The sequence below is a fragment of the Neovison vison genome, chromosome 6 (assembly GCF_020171115.1).
Source record: "Neovison vison isolate M4711 chromosome 6, ASM_NN_V1, whole genome shotgun sequence".
In the NCBI taxonomy this organism is placed as follows: Eukaryota; Metazoa; Chordata; class Mammalia; order Carnivora; family Mustelidae; genus Neogale; species Neogale vison.
In genome coordinates, this window is record NC_058096.1 from 107,894,513 (window position 1) to 107,918,880 (window position 24,368).

The 24,368-nt window shown below is 46.3% G+C and overlaps 1 protein-coding gene across 4 annotated transcripts in view; it reads left to right on the forward strand.

The window, feature by feature from the left end:
• The window catches only part of VPS8 (VPS8 subunit of CORVET complex), a 254,482-nt gene extending 230,905 nt beyond the window's left edge, over positions 1-23,577 (forward strand). For all 4 annotated transcript variants that reach the window (XM_044251922.1, XM_044251925.1, XM_044251923.1 and 1 more), the window contains 2 exons: positions 19,931-20,011; positions 22,836-23,577. In XM_044251922.1, coding sequence (XP_044107857.1) covers positions 19,931-20,011; positions 22,836-22,985 — 231 coding nt within the window. In that variant the 3' untranslated portion in view covers positions 22,986-23,577. The remainder of the gene's footprint in view (positions 1-19,930; positions 20,012-22,835) is intronic.
• The last annotated feature ends 791 nt before the right edge of the window (positions 23,578-24,368 follow it).

Consider the following 24,368-nt stretch of genomic DNA (forward strand, 5'->3'; position numbering starts at 1 on the left):
AGCTGAATTCAGGGAATTCAAGTCAGATGCTGAACCAACTGAGCCAGCCAGGCACCCCATTAATGTAATGTTTTTTTAGAGCAGCTTTAGGTTTATAGAAAACGCAATCAGAAAGTGCAGTTCTCATACACCTCCCCCTTCACGTCCCCCTGTTACTAATATCTGCATTCCTGTGGTACATTTATTACAGCTGATGAGCTGTGCTTGCTTCGGCAGCACATATATTACAGCTGATGAGCTAACATAGATATGTTATTATTAATGTAAGTCCATAGTTTACAACAGCGGTCACATCTTGTGTTGTACATTCTTTGGGTTCTGACAAATGCATAATGAAATGTAGCCTCCATTACAGTATCATGCAGAACAGTTACACTGTCCCCAAAATCCCATGCATCACTTATTCAGCCTTCCCTCCCACCCTGCAAACATCTGGCAACTGCTCATCTTTTGATTGTCTCCATAGTTTTGCCTTTTACAGAATGTCATGTAGTCGGACAGTATGTAGCTTTTGCAGATTGGCTTCTCTTACTCATTGTTACCCATTTAAGGTTCCTCCATGTCTTCTTATGACTTGCTATCTCATTTCCTTTTGCTTTGAATAATATGCCATTATCTGGATATACCAATTTGTTGTCCATCCATTCATCCACTAAAGGACATCTTGGTTGCTTCAGGTTTTAGCTGTTGTCAATAAAGCATTTGGAGGGTTTTGTGTGGACATAAGTTTTCAGCTTATTTGGGTAAATACCAAGGAGTAGCTGCTGGATTGTGTGGTAAGAACATTCAGTGGTCTGAGAAGCTACCAAACTGTCTTCCAGAGTGGCTGTACTATTTTTGCATTCCCACACAGTGAGCGTGAGTTCCTGTTGTCCTACATCCTTGCCAGCATTTGGTGTTGTCTGTGTTTTGGATATTAGCCATTCTAGTAGTGGTGTTTTGAATGATATTCGATTTTGAGTATTTTTTGTTTGCTTATTTACCATTTGTGTATCTTCTTTGGTGAGGTCTTTAAATGATTTTGAGGGGGTTTTCTCTGGTTTTGTTTTTTGTTTTAGTGGTGCTCTAGAGTTTACCCTATACATCTTAACTTTTCTGATTCAGCTTCTGATTTAAACTAGCTTAATTCAAGTTATATATAGAAGTGTTACTCCCATTTAGCTCTACTACTTTTTCCCACATTTTGTGATACTCTTGTGCATGGTATATCTATTAATGTTACAAATCCAACAATACATTGTGATAATTATTGCTTTACTGTCTGTAGCCACTTTCTTAGCCCAGTAAAGCTTTGTCCCTACCCATCTCCTTTTTGCAAATACATTATACATATATTTCATTTGTGCATGTTATAGGCCAACATTATATTATGTACATATTATTATACAGTTGCCTTCTAGTTCTTTTTACCAGTTCTCTTTTGATTTTTCTTACATGGATTTGAATTACTTTCCACTAATGACTGTGAACAGTATCTAGTCAACTTACATTAGTATTTTTTTTTATAAGGTGGGTCTGTTAGCAACAACTTCTCTCTTTTTTTGTTATCTTGAGAAAGTGTTTCTTTCATCTTCATTTTTGAAAGATAGCTTTATTGGGTATAAAGTTATGGGTTGACAAGTTTTTTTTCTTGGAGCACTTAGAATATGCTGTCCTGTTGTCTTCTGGCCTCTCTTCTGCCTACAATTCAGTTACTAATCTTATTGGGGTTTCCTTATAAGTGACTCATCATTTTTCTCTTGTTGCTTTTCAAGATTTTCTCCAAGTCTTTGACTTATAGCATTTTTATTGTGAGATATTTGTGGGTCTCGGCCTTAAACCTGCTTGGAGTTTGTTGAGCTTTCTGGATGGGTAGGTTACTGCTCTTCTTTTCTTTTCCTTTTTTTATTAAAGATTTGTATTTATCCATTTGCGAGAGAGAGAGAGAACATGAGCAGGGTTGGGGAGGGCAAAGGAGGAGCAGAGGGAGAGGCAGACACCTCACTGAGCAGGGAGCCTGATGTGGGGCTCCATCCTGGGTCTCAGGATCATGACCTAAGCTGAAGGTAGACACTTAACCAGCTGAGCCACTCAGGTGCCCCTAGGTTACTGCTTTTCAGTAAGTTAGTGACTCTTCAGCCATAATTTCTTCAAATATTTTGTCTTCTCCGTTTTCTCTCCTCTCATTTTCTTACTTCCATTATGTATTTGTACTAATGGTGTCCTGCCTTTCTCTGTTCAGTTTTCTTCACTCTTTTCCCCCCTGATCTTCAGCTTGCATACTCTATTGATTTATCTTCAAGTTCGTTATCTCTTCTGCCAGTTCAGATTTACTATTGAGCCTCTCTCCTGAATTTATTTTAGTTATTATTATTTAGTTATTAATTTAGTTATTATATGAGTATTATTTAGTTATTATTATAAAATAAATTATAATTTATTTTAGTTATTATTAGAATTTATTTAGTTTATTTCGACTCTAGAATTTCCATGTGATCTTTTTTGTAACTTATTTCCCTTTCTGATACTCTTTTCTTTTTAAGGTTTTATTTACTTATTTGAAGAGAGAGAGCATGCCCACATACACAAGCAGAGGGAGGCACAGAGGGAGAGGGAGAGGGAGAAGCTTGCTCCTTGCTGAGCAGGGTGCCAGCAGACATGGGGCTCAACCCCATGATCCTGGGATCATGACTAGAGCTGAAGGCAGATGCCCAACCTAGTGAGCCACCCAGGTGCCCCTCTTTATTGATATTCTTTATTAAGGGTGCAATATTGCCATTATACATTCCTTTACTTTTAAAATCGTGCTTTCCTACATTTCATCCATTCCCTGTAGGGGTATGTGGTTTTTTTGTTTTGTTTTGTTTTTGTTTTTTTATTGATGTTTGTTTGGGGGTGGGTTTTTTTTTGTTTGTTTGGTTGGTTGGTTGGTTCTGTAAATATATTTATCATGGCCGATTTTAAAGTCTTTCTGTTAAGTGTAACATCTGGTTACACTCTCAAGCAAGTTGTATTACCTGCTTTTTTCCCCCCAGTATGTGATCACACTTTACTATTTCTTTATATGCCTTGTAATTTTTGGATAGAAACTAGATATTTTAGGTAATGTAGCAACTCTGTGCATTGCTCCCCAACTACTGGAGTTATTCTTATTTGCTCCACTCCACTCCAGGCTGCTGTAGCCCAAGCTATTACTATTACTTTCAATGACTGGCTGGGTTATTTTCATGAAGTCTTTCCCCCTACCCATCCCCAAGTGTTAAGCCTCTGATATTGCTCCTTGGGAGATACAGCCTTGAGTGTGCCCACAGACAGCTGGGATAGGAGTGGTATTGGTAGGGCTCTCATTCTTCTTCCTTGGCCAAACTAGCTGTTAAACTCTACTGGTTGCTCTGTTCCTTTCAGCAATACCCTGGATGCATAAATTGCCCTACACACTGATTCAGTGAAATTGTGACTCCTTTGAAGGAATCGTTTCTGAGGTCTGTTTTCAGTATTTGTTCTGACCTCCTTTTTAGGGGTGCCCCCCCCAAGCTATCATTTCTCTCAGTTCTCTTTTACAGAGTAGCTGGCCTTGTGTAGGTTGTATCTACATTAAATCCATGAAATCTCCTCATTGCCTCTCACCACAACCTTCATGTTCTTAAGACTATTCTTGGGCTCAAACTTCTCCACACTCAGTTGCAAATGAAGTCAGTTGCTTTGAGAAGAGATTAGGACCTCTCTGTTTTACTGCCTGCTCCTCCCCCAGGAATAATCTCTGAACCAGAACTCTGTTCCTGGGGATAGGTAGCTTCTCTCTGAATGACACCCCCATTTAGGACTTGAATGCATGCTGGAAGAGGGAACAGCATGAGGTCCTCTTGGCCTTTCCTGTGATGGAACAACTGCCTCACAGACTGGAGCAGGGGTGGTCAGAGAGCCAGGTTTTTTTTGTTTTTTAGTGGACAGTCCCCAGGAAGGAGCCTGGATTCCATGAGTGGAGTCTGGGTGGAAGAAGGGAGCCCTCACCACTTCTTGACTGCGCTTGCCTAGGACTTAGCCTCAGCAGCAGGTAGCTGGAGGCAAGAAGAGAAATTCTCAAGTCCTGCTTCTACTGAAAAGAAAGCCCTCCAACTCGGAGCTTGAGAGAGAAGGAGCTTGGAATTCTTGGTGACAGCAGCCTGGGGTGGTGTTTCTACCTCACTATGCTCAGGTGGGAGCGGGGAGCAGTCTTGGTTCAGAAACCACAAACTCGCCTTTCTTAATGATTTTACATTGTTTTTTAAAAAATATTTATTTCTTCATTTGCTATTTGGCCTTAGGACAGTTTCTAAGGTCTGTAAAAGGTTGATTTTGGAGTGTGTGTGTGTGTCTATTTCTATCCATCCATCTAGCCTCAGTAGTGAAAAGGTCATCAGAGCATCTCTTGCTGTCATGCTAGAGGAGTTATCTCTTTCCTCATCTGTTTCTAACAAGCAGTATCCTGCCTCTGAGTGAAAATCACCTCCTGAGGCAGGACTTCCCATGTTTGAGAGTTATTCCTTATTCTGGTTGACACCTCTCTACCTATTGCTCCTGTCCCTTCCTCTGGAAGCCGTCAGAAAGATCGCTCATTCCTTTTTATAGCTCATTCCTTTTTATCCCAGTGCTCTCTGGAGGTGAGGTCCTGAGTCCCCAGCCCTTCGTCTTCTCCTGCGTGGGCAGAACGTGGACAGTTAGCTCCTTGCTCACCGCTGCCCTGCCATACCCTATCTCTTCTACTCCCACCGTGCCGCTTCAGGGCAGGTCACCTTAGAGCACAGCGAGATCATCCCTGTCCTTATTCTCGGTTCTCCAAAGGAAACCAAAAGCACATTAGATTATCAGCACCCATTCTGCACGGGTGACTCAATGAACATGGTGATCACAAACTCCTGGTTCTGTTCACGCATGCCATTGACTCCTCCTGTAACTGCTGTTGGTTTCCAGAGCCAGATGCAAGACTCTTCTTGTAGTGTTTCAGATTAGCCCTTTGGGAATCGAGTTTTTTCATTCCATGCTTTGGCCTCTTTTATCTTTATCCAGCTAACTGATAAAATATTTGTATAAAGCGGAGCAAGGGAGGGAGCCCCATGGAGACCAAGATAGCATTGCTTATTAGTCACCAGGCTCTGTTAATTGAGTGTTAACGGGTGTGATTTTTCTGCCTCTAATAGGACACTCCTTCCTAAACAGTTGACATGGTTTTCAGAGCGGAGTCCAATCCTAACAGTGGAGCTGTATGTGAGACCACATCCCAGCCAGTGGCTGCTGTCTCTTCCAAGCTGGTGCCCTCTCAGCATGTGGGGGAGCACTCCCTTACCAAAATAAGTAATGTCCCCATATCCACCATCTCCTTGGAGTTGGGGATACAGCTGAAGTTTTTTTTTTTTTTCCAATTTATTTATTTTCAGAAAAACAGTATTCATTATTTTTTCACCACACCCAGTGCTCCATGCAAGCCGTGCCCTCTATAATACCCACCACCTGGTACCCCAACCTCCCACCCCCCACCACCACTTCAAACCCCTCAGACTGTTTTTCAGAGTCCATAGTCTCTCATGGTTCACCTCCCCTTCCAATTTACCCAAATTCCCTACTCCTCTCTAACGCCCCTTGTCCTCATAACAAACAGCTGAAGTTTTGAGTATTGCTCAAGGTAGATGTGGGCCTTTCCCTTCCAACAGAGTATCCTGAGGAAGCTCTCGGGCATTTCCTGCAATATGTGGCAGGGGTGTTTTTGCTTTTCAGTATGCGTGACAGAGCAGCTAACAGCCTATTATTTTTCATTAAAACAACTCAGTAGGCCATTCTTAATTGTACTGCACTGAGAGATCCTCTATTTGGAAAGGTCACGGAACCGAAGAGCAGAGCTTTGCGAGGTTTGAGCTGCTCTGATGTATGTTGTTTTCAAGCGGCTGTTGTGCTATCACTGCGGAGTAGAGTTTTCTATCAGGACTCATTTCCTGATCAGTTCACGTGCCATCCCTGAAAGCTCACTCCTTGTGTATAGTATCAGAACATGGGGTCGAGTCTGTTCAAGAAACAGCAGAAGTCTTTGAGTAAAGTGGAAGGAAAAGGAAAGATGAAATGTGAGCTGGTGCTGAGCACCTTCTGTTCTCTCTGACAGAAGCCACTGCCGGGGGTCTCCTGTGTTTTGTTGTTTTGCATATTGTAGGGACATTGTAGTCATGATTTACGTTGGTTCTTCCCTTGTGCCATAAGTAAGTTATAGCGCCCCGTCTTGTGTGAAGTTTCTACTGATGGTAAACGAATTTCAATGCAGCATATTCTTAAAAGGAGAGACTCCCTCTACATGGTGAAATCACTTAACTTTTCCATATATTGACTAAATCAGTTAAGACTGCTTTTTTTTTTTTTTTTGCTAAAGATTTTATTTGTTTATTTGACAGACAGAGACCATAAGTAGGCAGAGAGGCAGGCAGAGAGAGAGGAGGAATCAGGCTCCCTGTGGAGCAGAGAGCCCAATGCACGGCTCAATCCCGGGACCCTGAGATCATGACCCGAGCCGAAGGCAGAGTCCTAACCCCCTGAGCCACCCAGGCACCCCAAGACTGCCTTTTTATGGTACTAAAGGTCATGCCATATCTGCCTCTGGCAATTTCATAGCAATATAAGAGAATAGTGAAGTTATACAGAAAAGTCCCTGTAATCACTGGAAAGAACTTCTGTATTTCCCATGTCCTCTCCCTGCGTTTCACTTCGCTTCCGAGAAGCCCTCTGTACTTCCTGTTTACCTCAGCAGTGTTTTGTCACTCCCCAGTCAGTGTGTATCTCTGCTGCCCCGAAAGTCCTCACCAGCTCCACGGTCTCTGTCTTCCAGGGCTCCAGTCCATGCTCCCCCTCTTCTAATGCTTGGAAAACTTGAGTGGAACCCTGTCACGAGCAAAATGAAGTCCAAATTGGTTTAGGTTGACAGTGTAGGCTTTGGATGCATCACCGGCCTGCTCTTCATCTTCATCTTCTTTCCTTCCTTCATTAATCCGTGGAAATTTCTCATTTCCTAAACATAACCAGTCCCATGTCCATATGTCTGCTTTTGTGATGCCTTGTTTTTAGCCTCCAGTTCAAATTCTGCTTTAATACATTCACAAAACACGTACTGGGCACTCACTATGTGTCAGGCACGGGTCTAAGTGCAGGCGATCCTGTAGGGAACCAGACCAGTCTCTGCCTTCACAGAGCCCCCATTCTGGTGGTATTTTCATTCAAAAAATGAAAATAAATCTGATTAGAATTCAATAATAGCTTAAAGCATTTGGGGAAGAAGAGTCTTGAATGAAACCTCTTGAAATCTCCACTACCTAAATCAGGGTAGTTGACTGAAACTGGAATATATGTGTATCATTACTGTCACATCCCTGTGAAACCCACATTTGCATTGCCTCCGTTTTTGTCCTTCACATTCACCTTGGTTCCCAGGAAGAAAGTTTTGTGTGTACCCAGGATATTGATTCCTCACCGTTTACACAGTCAAATACTTGGTGAAGACTACAGTGGTTGCCATGAAACCTGCTGACAAGAGCGTCCAGAGGCCTGTGTGCTGTGTGAGGGAACACCTGTGCCATTCACTCCCAGGCCTCATAGTCCTGGGCAGGCCCTGTGGGACCCAACAACCTTCCTTACCTGTATTCTCCTCTGTTACTTCTTCCCTCTCTTCTTTGGAGTTATTTGACTTTTTTTTTTTTTCATTTTTCTTTTTTTTTTTTTTTTTTTTAATTTATTTGACAGGCAGAGATCACAAGTAGGCAGAGAGGCAGGCAGAGAGAGAGGAAGGAAAGCAGACTCCCTGCTGAGCAAAGAGCCCGATGCGGAGCTCTATCCCAGGACCCTGGGATCATGACCTGAGCCGAAAGCAGAGGCTTTAACCCACTGAGCCACCCAGGCGCCCCTCATTTTTAATTTTTAAAGAGTTTTATTTATATATTTGACAGAGAGAGATCACAAGTAGGCAGAGAGGCGGGCAGAGAGCCCGAAGTCCGTAATACCTTGTAGGTTCTGGGATCGATCCCAGGACCCTGAGATCATGACCTGAGCCAAAAGCAGAAGCTTTAACCCACTGAGCCATCCAGGTGCCCCTATTTGACTATTTTTTACTATTGACTTTGATTCTTCTATTGCTTTTTTAGCTATATCTCTTTGTTCTTTTTTTTTTTTTTTTAGTGGTAGCTATAGGGATTACAGAATACATCTTTACCTTATCACAATCTAATTAGAGTTACTATTTTACTACCTATTATAAAATACAGGAAACTTGCAGTGCTATAAGTCCATTTGCTAACCTCTCCTCATTTAGTTCTGTGAGTTCCATTTTCTTCTGCCCTCAGAAGAGCTCTTTGTCTTAATTGCTAGCCCACAGTGGCATCTATCAAAATAATTGTTTGACTTTCTTCTTACGTAGGCAACAATCAGTTAGGTAATCAAAGGGTAGCAAGCTTTAATTACATATATGAAGTGAATGCTTTCCCTGTTTTTATTTTTTTTAATAAGGTCATTTTATTATTTTTTAAATAATCCCTGTCAAGATAATAGGAAGGAATGATAAGACAAAGGAGGATTTCTGACTAGCGATAGAAAAATGCTACCCCACGAAGAAGCTTTCTTTATAACTCCACTTCCCATAAAAATAAATCTTACCAGATTTCTTTTTTTTAGATCTTCCTTTCCTGACTAAAAGGAAAGACTGTAATAAACCACAGTGCGGGAACCTAAGCTTTCACAGGACAGTTCCCTCAGGAAGAAAGAAGGTAGGGGTTCCAGCCCCAGCTGTCATTCATTTTATTTCCCAGGACTACCATTTTTTATTTCTGTTTCTAATGCTGCCGAACACTGGAGGCAACAACATCCATTGGTTATTTTTTGATGTGCTTGAGAATTTGAGTTTCCCATACCCGTGAGGCAGTTGATGACCAGTGTTTTATGGTAATACTAATAATCCCTGTCAAGATAACAGGAAAGTTTTAACACATTTGACCAAGGAACAATATTTTTTAAAATTTAAACTACATTCTATAGTTGCCTAAAAGTTTTTAAAAGTCTTTTTTTTTTTTTTTGGCATCATGAGATTTTTAGTTTTTGCCACTACAAGTTTTCCCCAGGTTGTCGCCTTTCAAAGCAGGTTAGGCAAGGAGTAGCCAAGCGTGGACAGGTAGAATATACACGTGTCAGTCTTCAGACCCATCTGGTGATAGTCATTTTTGTGAGGGAGCAAAATGAGTAGACAAGCGAAAGATTACCTTAATGGCACAGCGTGATGGGGCCCTAACACTGTGGTGGGCCCAATGAGGATGCTGGTGGGGTACTCGGTACCTGCAGTCCCAGCACACTGAGTAACACAGGTACCCCATGGGAAGAATACCTTATACACCCATAGTACCTTATGTTTGTGTAGACAACAGAGAAAATATCTGCATAGCCTACTTCATGAGGCTCTTATGAGGGAACTGGAGTGGTCTCTGGCTTATTCTAGTTACTTTTATGTTTAATGCACACATTAGCCCAATGTTTGCATTAGCCTATGTTGTCTCTGACACGTGAGAAAACTGATCTATTAGACAGGTCTGATCCAATAGCCCGCTATCCCACATTGGTGATGACTAACTAACTAACATCAAGGATATCAACACAACTAATTAATGTCACTAATTCAGAATATTAATAATAATGATTCAGAACCAAGTTCAGAATCTCTTCCGTGATGGCAGAAAATATTCATGAGCAACTAGTGTATGCAGGAAACGGTCTTCACATTGTTGTAAAGAAGTTAGCTTTAGTTCTTTTCTTTTCCCCCCAGTATAGTTAGCATACAGTGTTGTGTTAGTTTCAGGCGTGCAGTATAACGATTCAATAGTTCTGTACATTACTCAGTGCTCATCATAATAATTGTACTCTTTAATCCACTCTAACTTTTTCACCATCCCCTCCCTCTGGGAACCATCAGTTCTCTGTATTTAAGAGTTTGGCTTTTTGTTTGTCTCTTTTCTTCTTTGTTCATTTGTTTTGTTTCTTAAATTTCACATATGAAATCATAACGGTATTTGTTCTTCTCTGTCTTATTTCACTTACCATTATACCCTGTATATCCACCATGTTGCAAATGGCAAGATTTCATTGTTTTTCATGGCTAAATGATATTCTGTTGTGTGTGTATACTGGTCCAGATGTGTGAGCACATGCACACACACACACTCATCCCATATCTTCTTTATCTATTCATCTATTAATAGACATTTGGGTTGCTTCCATAGTTTGGCTATTGTAAGTAACAGTGTGGTAAATATAGGGGTGCATATATCTTTTTGCATTAGGTTTTTGATACTTTTTTTTTTTTAAGATTTTATTTATTTATTTATTTATTTATTTATTTGACAGACAGAGATCAAAAGTAGGCAGAGAGGCAGGTAGAGAGGGGAAAGCAGGCTCCCCGAGCAGAGAGCCTGATGTGGGGCTCATCCCGACACTCTGGGATCATGACCTGGGCTGAAAGCAGAGGCTTTAACCCACTGAGCCACCCAGGCACCCCTGAATTAGCGTTTTTGTATTCGTTGTGTAAATACCCAGTCGTGGAATTACTAAATCATATGGTGGTTCTGTTTTTAATTTTTTGAGGAACCTGCATGGTTCCACAGTGGCTGTCCCAGTTTGCATTCCCACCCACCGTACATTAGGGTTCCTTTCTGTGCACATCCTCACCAACACTTGTCATTTCTTGAGGTTTTTATTTTAACACCTCGTTGGGGTGTTGATTTGCATTTCCCTGATGATGAGTGATGTTGAACATCTTCTCACATCTGTTGGCCATGTGTATGTCTTCTTTGTAGAACTATCTATCCAGGCCTTCTTATTTTTTAATTGAATTATTTGGGTTTTTGGTGTTGAGTTGTATAAATTCTTCATAAATTTTGGATACTAACCATTTATCAGATATGGCATTTGCAAAAATCTTCTCCCATTCCATAAGCCATCTTTTAGTTTTGCTGATTGTTTCTCTTGCTGAGCAGAAGCTTTTTATTTTGATGTAGTCCCAATAGTTTATTTTTGCTTTTGTTTCCCTTCCCTGAGGAGACATATCTAGAAAAATGCTGTTACAGCCAGTGTCAGAGAAATTCTGCCTGTGCTCTCTTCTAGGATTTTTATGGTTTCAAGTCTCACATTTAGGTCTTTAATTCATTTTGAGTTTATTTCTGTGTGTGGTGTGAGACAGTGGTCTAGTTTCATTCTTTTGCATGTTGCTCTCCAGTTTTCCTAACAGTTTGTTGAAGAGACTTTCTTCCTGTTGCATATTCTTGCCTCTTTTGTCAAAGATTAGCAGACCATATAATCATGGGTCTTTTTCTGGGCTCTGTTCTGTTCACTGATCGGTGCATTTGTTTTTGTGCCAATACCATACTGTTTGATGACTGTAGCTTTGTAGTCTATCTTGAAATCTGGGATTGATACCACCAGTTTTCTTCTCCTTTTTTAAGATGTCTTTGGCTGTTGGGGGTCTTTTGTGGTTCCATATTTGTTCTAAGAACTTCACTTCAGTCCTTAACATTGTCAGCTCTCACTGGGCTTCTTCAGCTCAGTCCTCCAAAATGTATTTTTAAGCATGACGCTAATCATTGTAGCTCATTTCATCAACTCTTCTCTCTCCAGAGCCTTTTATTAAGACTTCACGGGCCTGATGGGGTGAATTTCTTTAGCTAGAAAGCAGAATCCTGAAGGATTTCAGAAAGAGATCAGAGGCCATCCGTGTTTCAGGAGCATGGCTAAGGCACCTTGACCACCCAGCTAGTCCTACTCTGCTCCTGACATAGCCTTCTGTGTCCCTTCAGTGACACAAAAGGCTGTCAGGCTTATTCACACTGATGCCAGGAGCAAGGCAAGTGAAAGAAACCTCTGGAACTAGACTGCACAAATTCAGGTCTGGCTTCTGCCACCACCCAGAGTGACCATGGGCAAAGCACTGGACCCCAGGACCTTAGTTGCGTTAGCTGGGAAATATGGATGCCAGAAGTACGGCCCTCATGGGTTCTTGTGATGATCAGATGAGCTAATGGATGCACGGTGCCCCGAACATGGGCTGGACAGTGGTTGCTTGCTCTGTAATTGAGCTGACTCCTTTCATATCTTAGCCCACTTACTCTAGCATGTTCTTCCTGCTTCCATGAAGTCACTGTGTTTCTTTTTAATTGTGGTACTAAAGGTCTCCGCTTTTGTGGGTATTTTCCAGTCAGCTGCTTGTCCTCTCCGTCGCCCATCTCAGGCACCCTCTGCCTGAGGGCTGCTCATTCCAAAGCTGTCGGTACTGCACCAAGTGAAAGCTTCTTCATAGTTGTCCTGTCAGTGTTTCCCTCCTCTCTCCAGGCAGCTTAGCAACATCCCTGCTTATTTTGTCCTTTCATTACCTAATTCAGTATTAATTGCGAGGGAAAAGGAGGCATTCGAAAAGGAGCATGAGTGAATGGTCAGGGTTCTGGAGCAAAGTGTGTGTAGAGGGGAATTTTAGGAAGGGGTTTTCTGTTTGCAGGGAGGAAGGAAGTGTCAGTTCCCTCTTATCTCTGAAGCCAGGGTTTCATTTTAGGCAAAATGTTAAGGACCTCTAGTTTGAAACAGCTTAGGTAGTGGCAGAAGTCTGACTGAAGCCCATACCAGCTAGAAAGAAAGATTGAAAAGTGAGGCCAACGGCAGAAAGGGAGAAGAGTGGGAAAATACAGTTCCCCTTCCACTCATCCCACTCCACCTCCAGCTCTGGCCCCACCAGCAAATTATAAAAATGCCAGTAGAAGGTTCCCGAAATGAAGGAAAGACAAGTAGCTGTGTTGCAGAATTAGATAAAGTGTCCCACATCTCTGGGAAACTAGGTTTGGCCTGCTCGTGTGGGAAAACGATTAGGAAAAGAAATGTTGGGATTTTGATTGCAGGACCTTGCTTACTATAGAGATCCCGTGGCCGCCTAATGTCCGTGGATGGTGCAGGAGCCTTTGGATCCAGGCTCCCTGGCATTACGTTATCATCCCTGTTCCTGGGGCTCCAGTCCCCTGGCAGTGGATTCCGGTGGCTTTCCGATCTCAAAGCTTGACGTGCTAGTTGAGTCTGTGGATCCTGAAGGCCCTGGGTGGTTTTCTTCCTTCCAGCTGTAAGAATAGCTCTGCTTTCTGCCAGCTCTGTAGGAGTGGGAGTTAGAGCTTTGAAATATGCTGGTGCAGCAAGTCAGCCCTGCCTCCCTCCCCTGGGGCTCTCCTGGGCCACCAGGTCTGCTTCTTGCCCCTGCCTCCCTCTGCAAGGCAAGGCGGGGCACTGTGGGGGGGTCACTGCCCAGCTGTCCCTCTGATGTTCAGCCACAGTTTAATTTTCAGCTTTTATCACTAGACTTCATTACATGAGAAGAAGAAAACAGGCTCTGGCAGATAGCATCGAACGTGTTTTTCCCTTCTCTTCCAGTTGGAAAACGCTTCATGATCCATTCTGGGCAGGGGTCAGAGGGGCTGGTACACTGGCAGGGGGCTTCCTGCTGAGGCATTTGCCCTATGGAGATAGCGTTCATATCTGGTCACTGACACTTTGATGTGCTGGACGCTGATTTGGCAGATCGCTTTCTCTGTACAGCATCTTAGACCAGTTCTTCTTTCTCGTTGGGGCTGTCCTGGGGCTTCCTGATGGGGCCTCTCATGCCTAGCTCTAGTTTGCATGTAATTATGCCATAAAAGCCGTGAGTACCTTCAGTGAATGTTGCTTTCTTACTTGAAACCTGCATGTCTTCCCATGCCTGTTACCTCCTGCGAGTCTTTCCTGAGTGGGAGAGAGTGGCTGGTGGTGACATTGCCTTTCTCTAGATCAGAGCGTAGACCTGGGAGGGCGGTGACCCGCCCAGGTGACATACGGAGCTGGGACAGGATTTGAGCTCAGGGTTCCTGAGTCCCAGCCCACTGTTCTCTCTTCCAGGGCACATCTCTTGGGAGAATAGATGACACAGTGGCAGTCACCGCAGCCATGTACTGAACATCAAATAGGCGCCAGGCCTGTATGTGGTCTCCAGTCCTCACAATTCTGTAGTTTGCAGAGAAAGAGACTGAGAGAAGCTAAGTAAGTGGGCCAGAGGCGTTCAGCTAGTTGTTGCAGAATCCACACGGAGCCCAGGGCTGTCTGAGCGTGCGCCCTGTGTTCTTCCTGCATGTAGAGGGCTTGTGGAAGCTACAGAAACCTGTAACAGGGAGAAAATCTGCTTGCTTGCCCTTCCCACCCCTTCCTCCGTCTGAGAGCAATGAAGTTGTTCCCGTGTCTCTGTGCTGAGCGCAGCTCTGGCTGCCGGGAAGCAAGAGAGAGGCCCTGTGTTCTTAGAGCTTCTCACTTCCCCGGTCTCTCTCCCCGGTGGCCTTTTCTGTTGCCACGTTTGCTGCTGTGGATGGCACTGTGCTCTGAGGTTTCCTTTCTTTCCTTCTCGGTGCCATGTGAGGGCTAGGTACACATGACCCATATCCCATCCCAACTGACTCTGTGTGTGGCGCCCGCAGGGCCCTCCCGGACCCCCTCCAGGAAGTCACAGCGTCCTGGCCAGTGACCCTGTGCCGGAGTCCTTCCCTTCCTCATCTGAACCACTTCCCATGGCATAGCTTTTCTCTTACCCCTGTGACAAAAAGCAAAAAACCCCAGCCAGCTCAAAGAATAGGCCACTTGCTTCCGAGTGTTGTCTAGTGCCCGGCGATGCCAGGCTTGGGCTCAGGCAGACTGTGTGGGGGCCCTTCACCATAGCCGCTGTGGTGTCCTAGGCACCAGGGCAGCGGGCCCAGCCTCCCTGCCACAGGCTGCGGTCACACCGAGTGGCGGCATCGGCACTGGAAGTAGTGGGCAGCCATGGAGAGGGGCTTGTCACTACAAGTCCTGCTTGCTTGGTACGTTTTCCTATCTTCTTAAAAGGGGCGTTACCTATGTTTTTGACAATTAAAAAAAATCCTCTCCCCAAAAGTGAATTGAGTAAAATGAAATTGGCATTTTTCACTGAAATACAGGACAAATATACCAGAAATCACAAAGAAACTTTATAAGTCCCAGTTCTTGGAACAAGGAAGACTAGTGCCAGTGACATCACATTGGGCCAGCCGAGTGGCTGCCTGCTCAGACACCTAAAACGGATGGTTCCAGAGCAGCCGGGAGATGGGATTCTTCAGCAGCTATTTTTTGCCTTTTTGCCGGCTGTAGAGCATGGGGAACAGAAGGGTGACCAAGACACAGTTCTGCTGTGCGGGGAGCCCCCAGTCTAACAGATGAGCCCAATACCCAGAGAATCACACCACAGTGAGTGCAACAGATGGCAGCACATGGGGCCTGTGGAAGCAGATCTGTTGACAGGACCGGGGCGCACACAGGAGCATTCTGGAAAGGTGCGGAGCTGAGGCCTCCATGTCTCGCATGTAAGAGTCTGATCCAGGCCCACAAATGTTGTAGCATCGGAGATTTTGCTGGTTTCCATCGATGACAGGAGAGCATGTGGCAGATGAGGTGTGCTCTGCAGAGGAACAGTGACTGATTGTTGGTGGCTCAGTGACCTCTCGGGCATTGCTTGTCGGCACTGGAGGACATGGAATCTTTCCGTGGGGTTTTAATGTCCCACAGATTCTGGGACATTAATCTGCTCTTGTTCACGTTTGTGCCCCAGACCCAAATACTGGGAGGGACTCGAGAGAGGTTTGTTAACCCAGAGAGCTAGACCTTAGTTTCTGAGGTCTGGTGGGGAGAGGAGGGGAGAGGACAGGAGCCCGCAGAGGCAGGGAGTCTTCTGTGGACAAACTGACTTCGTGAATGCCCTGTGCCTCCCCTCACAGACTCCCCACCCCACTTTCTGAACCTATGGAAACATAGAGTAAGAGTCCAGAAATCCCTGCCTCAGTGATTAGTAGTCATTTCCTGTGTGCTTCCTTTTTCAAAGACAGTCTCATTCCAGGAAGGATTTTAAGACAGGTGAGCATCTCCTAGGTCCGAGGCATGTGTATAAAGAGCTCAGCCATTTTGCCTCAAATGACTTGTCTTCACTTTACCCAAGAGCCAGTGCGGCCCAGCCAAAAACTGGGCATGTCCATCCTGTGGCTTCCGGAGGGTTCCAGGGCAGCCCCAGCAGCCACTCCTCAGCTAAGTGACCCAGGGTGATGGCTTGCATGGTACAATAGGACTGTAATCCTCAGGTACTTCACACCCATGCAACAGTGACATTTTTCAGTTCCTAAAGGACATCATCATAGGAAGCCCCTTCTTGTGGTATTGCCAAAGAGTCTAAGGGCCTAACGGAGGAATAAGACTCTGGCAAGCGAGCGGCACCTGGGTGACTCAGTTGGTTAAGTGGCTGTCTTTGGCTCAGGTCATGATCCTGGAGTCCTGGGATCGAGTCCCACATTGGGCTCCCATCTCCATGGGGAGTCTGCTTCTCCCTCTGACCTCCTCTCTCATGCTCTCTCTCAAATAAATAAATAAAATCTTAAAAAACAAAAACAAGATTCTGTCAAGCTGTCCCTACACCCCTCTGGGCAGATCATGTTGTTTGAAATTATGGGTGTGTGTATATGTGTCTCTGTGCTTACCTGTTTATTCTCTGAGCAGAGGGGGACTCGGGTTTATAAGGTAAAGGCCCTGTTTGTGACCCTTAATTGGTTATGATTTTTTTTTTATTCCTGTTAGGCAAGTCTCCTAGCCTTCTCTTCCTCAGTTTACAGTCCAGTTCCCTTACTTAGTAAAACAGGTGCAAGGCTTGCAATTCCATTAAGATTCAAAATAAACCAGGTGGCAAGAGCATCCTTATTAAACTTTCTTATTCTATCCAAGGGTTATGAAGATGCCTGTGAACCTAGTAAGTGTTGAAAACCAACATCCCTAATCCATGGGTGCCTTAGGGAAAGAGAAATGCTAGTGGAATGATTGATTTGGTGCAATGGGATCAGTAGGTGAAATTCCCGCAACCAGAGAGTTTTCTGTTACCGCGGGACTCAGGACATGAAGTCCCCCCCTCCAGCCAGTCTAACAACACAGGGTAGCACCTGGTTGCCCCAAGTGTAGGCTGAGGTTGAGCATTCTCAGCATTGCCTGCGAGTGTGTTAGAAACCCAGCACCTTAGACCCCACCTCAGACCTTCTCACTGGGCTCTGCATTTTAACAAGATCTCCCAGGGATTCTCCTGCACATTCCCATCCGAAAAGTCCTGGACCAGAAAGCATGAGTTCTGCACTTTCTGGCTCAGTGAGCGAACTCCCCGGGGCTAGAGCCATTTATTCTATGCCTAGAATAGACTCATCTACCCATAGTATTTCCTGGGGGGGGGGGGGTGGTGAAAGCAGGATTCTGTTTTTAGCAGTGGCATTTTCTACTTTTGACCTGACCTTCACTTTGCCAGAATGATTTGAGTTGGCTTCCAAAACACATCCAGTAGGATGAAATATATGGGGAAATTTTTATTATAAAACTGGGGTATAATTGCATACATAAATGTTTGCCACCAAGCCCTAAATAGTTGCTAGTTCCACGTAACTAACCATTTAGCCGAGTTCCATAGTGCTAAAAACAAAAAAAGAAAATACAGTTATTAGCAGGTCAGTGTCCAGTACAGCTTTTCTCAGCAAGGTTTGATGGGCATTTCTTCAGTGGGTCACCATTAAATGGCCAGTACCACCCACATTTATGTAACAAGTACAGTAGTACATTTCATGAAATTTTTTTTCTTAAAATATCCCTTCGAGGCCAAGGCTGCTTTATAGAAGTAGCTCCATAAGGAGAGACCTTTCCTGGCTCTTGCTGCATCATCATATGCTAACCTGGCATGTAAACCTTCTGTGTAATGAAACTGCCTTCCCCTCACCATGAACCCCATCCTCCATTACCTTACCAAGTCAACTATTGACTTGCTTCTGTTTGGACCTTCGTTGTGAGACCTTATCATAGAGTAACCGGGGAATGAGCAAAGGGGACATCCAGTGACCGGGCCCTTGTCCTGTGGACTGGGGTGGTGGCAGGCCCCACAGCTGAGGTTTTGAATGGCTGGAGAAAGACAAGTATCACCCCTGTCCTTAACCCATGCTGCTCCACAGTTTATGCCAGCGATACTGAAGGGATTTGAGAAGTCAGATGGTAAAACCATATTTTTTCGTTAAGTCTCTCGATGGTAATTATATTTTTTTCTCTTTTTGCTTTGTTTGAGCTAGGTGTGTAATATTTCTCAGACTTTCCAATCATCTTGAGCTTGGATCCTTCCTGTGCATTTTACTTAGTGTCTGTCAGAAGTGTGATACTCTACATATTTTATCTCCAAAATATGATCGTTTTTCCTACCAAATTACAGAGAAAAAGCATCTTTTAAAAGTGTCAAGGCAAGTTTAAACATCTCAGAGAATGCTCTCCATGTGTCCGGCAGACCCAGAGACATGGAATGGAATGAAAAGCAGAGCCTCTGTGGGTCCCCTTTTCTCTTTTCTGGCTGTTTTGGATCGCATTGCCCTTGTTGGGATTTCCACCGAGCCGCCTTGTCCGCAGCTGTCCCATCGCCGTGGGCGTCAAGACTGCGTTACCGTAGTTAGTGGGGCAGCACTGTGGGTCCCAGGGGCCATGAGATGTGGGCCTCCTCTCTGATAGCTGCCTTTTGGGCCTTCCAGGAGAGCCTTTCGCCTGGTCAGAAGGTAGAGTGGTGGAACAGCTCCCCGCTAGGCTGGCGTGAGTGATTTCAAGGGTCATGCTTCTTTCTATTCTCTCTGAGATCTTAGTACATTGTTTCCCCTAAGGACAGTAAGAACTTTGAGGAAAAGAGGCAAAGTCCTTCCTGGAAGGCAAATTAATAAATTTATGTAGTCTCTGCATAATGCTTATTTCAAAGTTTAGAATCCTTCTGAGGGGGAAAAAAGGGACATGACCGTGCCTTCCTCAGAGCGTGGCACCCTGTCCCCACCCAGACCCTTCATCACTGAAATCCTTCTTCAGAGAGAAATTCAGTGTGTACTTAGTGATGCTTTTATTCATGCCTAGAGAGGTTCATAATAAATACAGAACAAAGACCTCTTTTTACTAATCTTACACATAAGCATAAAAACTCCTGAAAGCAACATTTAAGAGTGTCTCTGAATTATAGTAATACAAGCTAGCATGCACGGAGCCCTTGTGAGGCAGCAGGCATGTAAGCGACACTTTAAATCTGTACCTCATCTAATTTTCAGTGATCCCATAAGGAAAGCATTTTCTTCTCACAGATGACGCAGCTGAGGCTCAGAAAAGAGACTTCAGACACAAAGCTCACATAGCAAGTTAGTGTCAGAACTGGTGCTCCAGTTTACCTCAGACCCCAAAGCCTGCAGCTGCCTCTGCCCGATCCCATTTCTTTTCTCTAGGTGAGAGCATTGGACCAGATGTGCCCATAGTAGCCTAGAACCACAGTATCAGCGTGTCCACCACAGTGACAGGTGGAACAAAGCAGGACAGCTGTAGAAATAAGCTAGACTTCACCTCTTCCAAAAAAGCAGTAGACTAGCCTTGCAGCCCGTTAGGTGGCTGCCAGCTTTATCAGGAGACTGGGAAAGGGCGTGATTGTGTGTTTATAATGTACCCTCCCCAACCAGCACTAAGAAGGAGCATCTCTGCCCATCAGCTTCAGTAGCAGATATGAGAGGGTGAGCCTGGATGGAACTGCTCTGCACAGTAAAGACAAAAGGGTTGAGGTCAAGGAGCCCCGAGCAAAGCTTGTATATGGACACTTAGACCACAGTGGGGACGGTCCATACACAGGTCAACCTGGGGGCTGGCACCAAGGGGCTTCGGAAGGATGTATCCTTCCTAATTAATGTTCAGTAAGGTCTCTCTCGTTAACTGCTGGTAGCATGGTTTGCCTCAGAAAGGCGTGAAGGAAGGCCATGTTCTGTGTCAGCATGGCCAAGTGCAGAGGCTGCCCACGTGTGGTATTTACCTTCTCATTTCTGATTTCCAGGCAGCCTCAGAACCTGTCCTGGACCCACAGCAAATCCAAGCTTTTGATCAGCTTTGTCGTCTCTACCGAGGAAGTTCCAGGGTAATGTTTTTGTGGTGGTTTACATTCTGTTTTTAATAAAAGATTTTATTTATTTATTAGAGCACAAGCAGGGAGCAGTAGGCCAGGGGAGGGAGAAGCAGATTCCCCATGGAGCAGGGGGTCTGACGTGGGGCTCGATCCCTGGGATCACGACTGTAGCCGAAGTCAGACGCCTACCAGTCTGAGCCACCCAGGCGCCCAGTGGTTTATATTTTTATTTCCTGATGTATAATTACTGTTTGGGAAGTGCAGCATCCTCCAGTCCGCACTCCAGCCTCCTCCTTAGTTTGGAACCCTGATTAAGGTGGTGTGGAGCCCTGGCCCCAGGGAGCACTCCGGATTGCAGAGGACACAGAGGAAGTGGGCAGACTGTCATCCCTTACTTGCTGAGGACACAGAAGGGCATCTGCATGTGTACTCCCTTCTGGAGGCCTTTGTTTATGCCAATGATGATCCCATCTGCCTGAAGTCCCAGACCCCGCCGGGCATCTGTGCTGGCTGAATGTGTTTTGGCAATGGAACCCAAATGCTGAGTGACATGGGTGCCCAAGACAGAAGTGGAAACACAGGCAGCCCAGGGCCCCCGCCATGAGCCTGCCTCCAGCTTTCTCCTCTCTCCTGCCTTGAGCACAGGGCTCCCATTCTCATGGTTTAACGGGGCTGCTCCTGCTTCCTGGTCACAGCTGCTTGCGGGCTAGTGAGGTGGAGGAAAAGGAGGGCGGGAAGAAATACAGTTCTAGAAGTTGCATGTGTCATTTCCATTGTCCAGAACTTAGACACACGACCACACTTCACTGCAGCGAGGACTGGGCAGTGGCTCTTGTTGCCAATGGCATGGGCTAAAGTGGTCGACACCTGTATAAACCCGAAGAAGAGACGGCCCGGGAGAGCTACTAGCAGCCTTGCCCCCGTGTCCGTCTGCATGGCCCCCAGAGGCCCGATAAGCCTCTCTGCCTGTTGCCCCTTGTCTGGTGGCTGTCTGGAGTTGGCTCCCCATCCAGTCACCTAAAGCAGAAGCTTGGCAGCACCCCTCTACTCCCCCAACTCCCCAAGGAGCTCCCGGAGGCACCTTGTTTGTACCTCCTGCGGCTTTCTCTCCTTTCCCTCCAAATGGTCACTGCAGGTCTTCTGTCCCTGCTGCCTGGGGGCTCGCTCTGAACCCCAGTATCTGGTTACCCCCTTATTTCCTGCATCTCATCACTGGAAGGTGGAGTCCAGACTACCACCTCCTCCACACCCCAAGTTGCCCCTAAACTCCAGCCAGGCCTGATTTGTTCTCAGTGTTGTCTTGAGCTCGTGCAGACCATGTGCAGCTCTGCTTCTGAGCCTGGACTCCCTGCTTCTCCTCCTGGTTCTTGTGCAAATAGCTGCTGGGGGGCTTAGCATATTCCTGAGGAAAAACCGTGTTCCCTCTTGGAGAGAAACTTCTCCAGGGGTCTCCGGTACAGGGCCCGGTGGCTTCACGGAGACGGCAGCCTCTCCATCCCTTCTCAGCCTCAGCCACATTCTGCTTCACACTGTTCTGCCATCAATCAGGACTCCTTGATTTCCAGATCACAAAGTTACAGAAGCAGAATGCAGATCTTCTCTTAGGAAATGGAAAATATTTTTGCGGTTGATCTTCCTAAACCTCACAGGGTCTGAATGTGAGAGAACTTCGAGTTGATGTAACATCTGTCGCCTCTTCTGTTCCTAGTCTTATACAGAACTGTTCTTAGGAAGGACTTCACAGGCTGATAGGCAGCTGAGAGGGCTAGAGAGGACGAGAAGTGGCAAAGACAGGGCTCAGTGGACCAGGGGACATCTGTCTCCCGGCCTGGTGTAGTGCGAGTCCCCGGCACATTGAGTGAGTGACCTAGCCCGCTGCACACCTGGCAGGTGGAGTTCCAGGGCCTGGGGCGAGAACTGAGAGTCCCTCCAGCTGTCTCTCCAGTTCCCCCAGTCACTGGTAGTGCGTTTTCACCAGAAGTGACAGATGGATCTGTGTGACCCTTGTGCCGTTACCGCCTGGAGGGAGAGAGAGCCCCTCAGTGGCTAGATGAGCCAGAGGGCAAAGCACCTGGCAGGGTGGGTGAGTGGGGATGGGTGTCAGAGCAGGGATGGCAGGACCGCAGGTGGCTCAGCTGCATAGAGGTTGAGCCCTACGCTACCACTCAGGGCTGGTGACTTAGAGCCTCTGAGGACATGGGCTTCTGTACACAGAGGGTTCTTGTGGAAGATCAGGACTGCGCACATGGAGGGCCTGGCGTAGCGCCCGCGGTGCAGCTAGCTCGCGCCAGCAGAAGTCGCTGAGGGCCTGGGGTCCAGAGCATGACCGTGACCCAGCAGCCAGGCCATGTCTGCCTGCTCCCTCCCTCCTCTCAGCTGAAGGGGGGCGGGGCGGGCTGCTGGCAGCATGGAAGCTAGGGGTCATGATTCAGGGTCGTTTGTCCTGAGAGGAGCTCAGCGAGAGGGAGAGCGTGGAATGAAGTGTACAGGGAGCAGAGCACCTTGGCATGGGGCATGTCTGTGGGGGACAGCAGGCCCGGGGCTACAGCGCCAGCCCGGCCAGGAATGCTCAGAGTGCTGGGGGGTGGGGGGGGAGGTTCCGGCGGGATGTACCCAGTCCAGCACGGCATTGCTCAAATAACTCGGGCCCTGGAAGTACAGCAAACTCGCCCCAGGTTTCCTTTTGGGTTAATGAGATGCAGACCTGGGAGCCAGAGCCCGCTTTATGCTCTTCCTGTGGGGTGGTGCTGTCCCTTGGGTATCTGAGGTGGGGGAGTCGAGGACCCTTCGCTTCTGTTCCACACACTGGGGCTAAACTGTGGCCTTTCTTTTGCAGCTGGCTCTCCTCACAGAACTCTCCCAGAATCGCAGCAGTGAGAGCTACAGGCCATTCAGTGGCTCCCAGAGTGGCCCTGCTTTCAACAGCATTTTCCAGAATGAGAATTTCCAGCTGCAGCTCATTCCCCCGCCTGTGACTGAGGATTGAGGCCTCTCTGGGGCCTGGCACCAGACATCAGAGACGACCCTGGTGCAGCCAGGGAGGGACATCCTCCCCTCCCCGCCGCAACTGGCTTGGCCCCCTCCACCTTCCCCATTCCAAGCAGAGGTTCCGAGGAGGATGTCAGTGCTGGGCCTTTCCCATGCCCATTGTTCCCTATTGTTCCTCAGGGAGACCATGGTCTCTCAGGAAGCGCAGCAGCACCACGTCATCAGACCAGTTGATTTTATTTTGCTTGTTCAGCAAAGGGATGTCCCATACTTCCATCCAGCTTTTTAAGAACGTGAGTGTTGCCCTTGGGGATATTTTCCAGTTTCCCTGAAGCTTCGATAATAGATGGAACTCAGGCAGATGGCATTCAAGAGTCTGTCCTCCTTGGTCCCCTCCAGCGGCTAAGTAACACAGAGGAACCTGAGCTCTTGCTGCTGTCGGGAAGATAGAGCAGTGGCGGGCCAGGCTAGGGGGAACAGAAAGCAAAGTCTTGGGGGCAGGGCATCTCCCTTTTGATGATTTTATGTTAAAATCCGTTTGAATGTAAGATTTGCCCTAACAATAAATGCCTCTGTGTTTAAGTTCTGCAGGCCTGCTGGCTAGCTCTCCGTCTGTCGGGTCGTGAAGGACACTTAGAGCCCTTGTTGCCACAGTTCAGTTTTATTAGTTCACACTCAACCCTCTCCCAGATAAAAGTGCTGAGACTCACATGAGGAATAACGAAGGCAACACACTCGAGAAGTGGCAGGGGGGCTCGGTCAAATATCCAACTCTTTATTTCCGCTAAGGTCGTGGTCTCCGGGTTGTGAGATCGAGCCCCACACGGGGCTCCGTGCTGAGCATGGACTCTGCTTAAGATTCACTTTCTCCCTCCCTCTACCCAGCACCCCCTCCCTGGCTTGTACGTGCAGTCTCTTTTTCAAAAAAGAAAAATGGCAGAACAAAGTGGGGTTCAAGACGGCAGTGTAACAAGATCCTGAGCCCATCTCCTCCTATGAATACAACAAATCAACAACTCCATAGTTCCCTCTGACAAGAACTGAAAGCTGAATGAACAGAGCCTCCACAGCGAAGCCTGAAAGGACAGCATCAAGGTGGGAAAGAGGCAAAGATGTGGACTTGTCGGGGGAGAAAATCTCAACCACGGGGAAGCACAGTAGTGAGGGATCGCAAAGGTATGGAACTGTTCCCTGAGGAGGGAGGGATTTGAGCTCTACATCAGATACCCCAAACCTCAGATCCTCCACAGGCGATCAAGAGAGATGAACCCCCAAAACACCAGGTTCTGAAAATCAATAGGGATTATGTCCAGGAAAACTGGGAAACCCACTCTTAAACGGCTGAGGCACAGACTCACTGTACCCAGAAACCAGTGCAAAA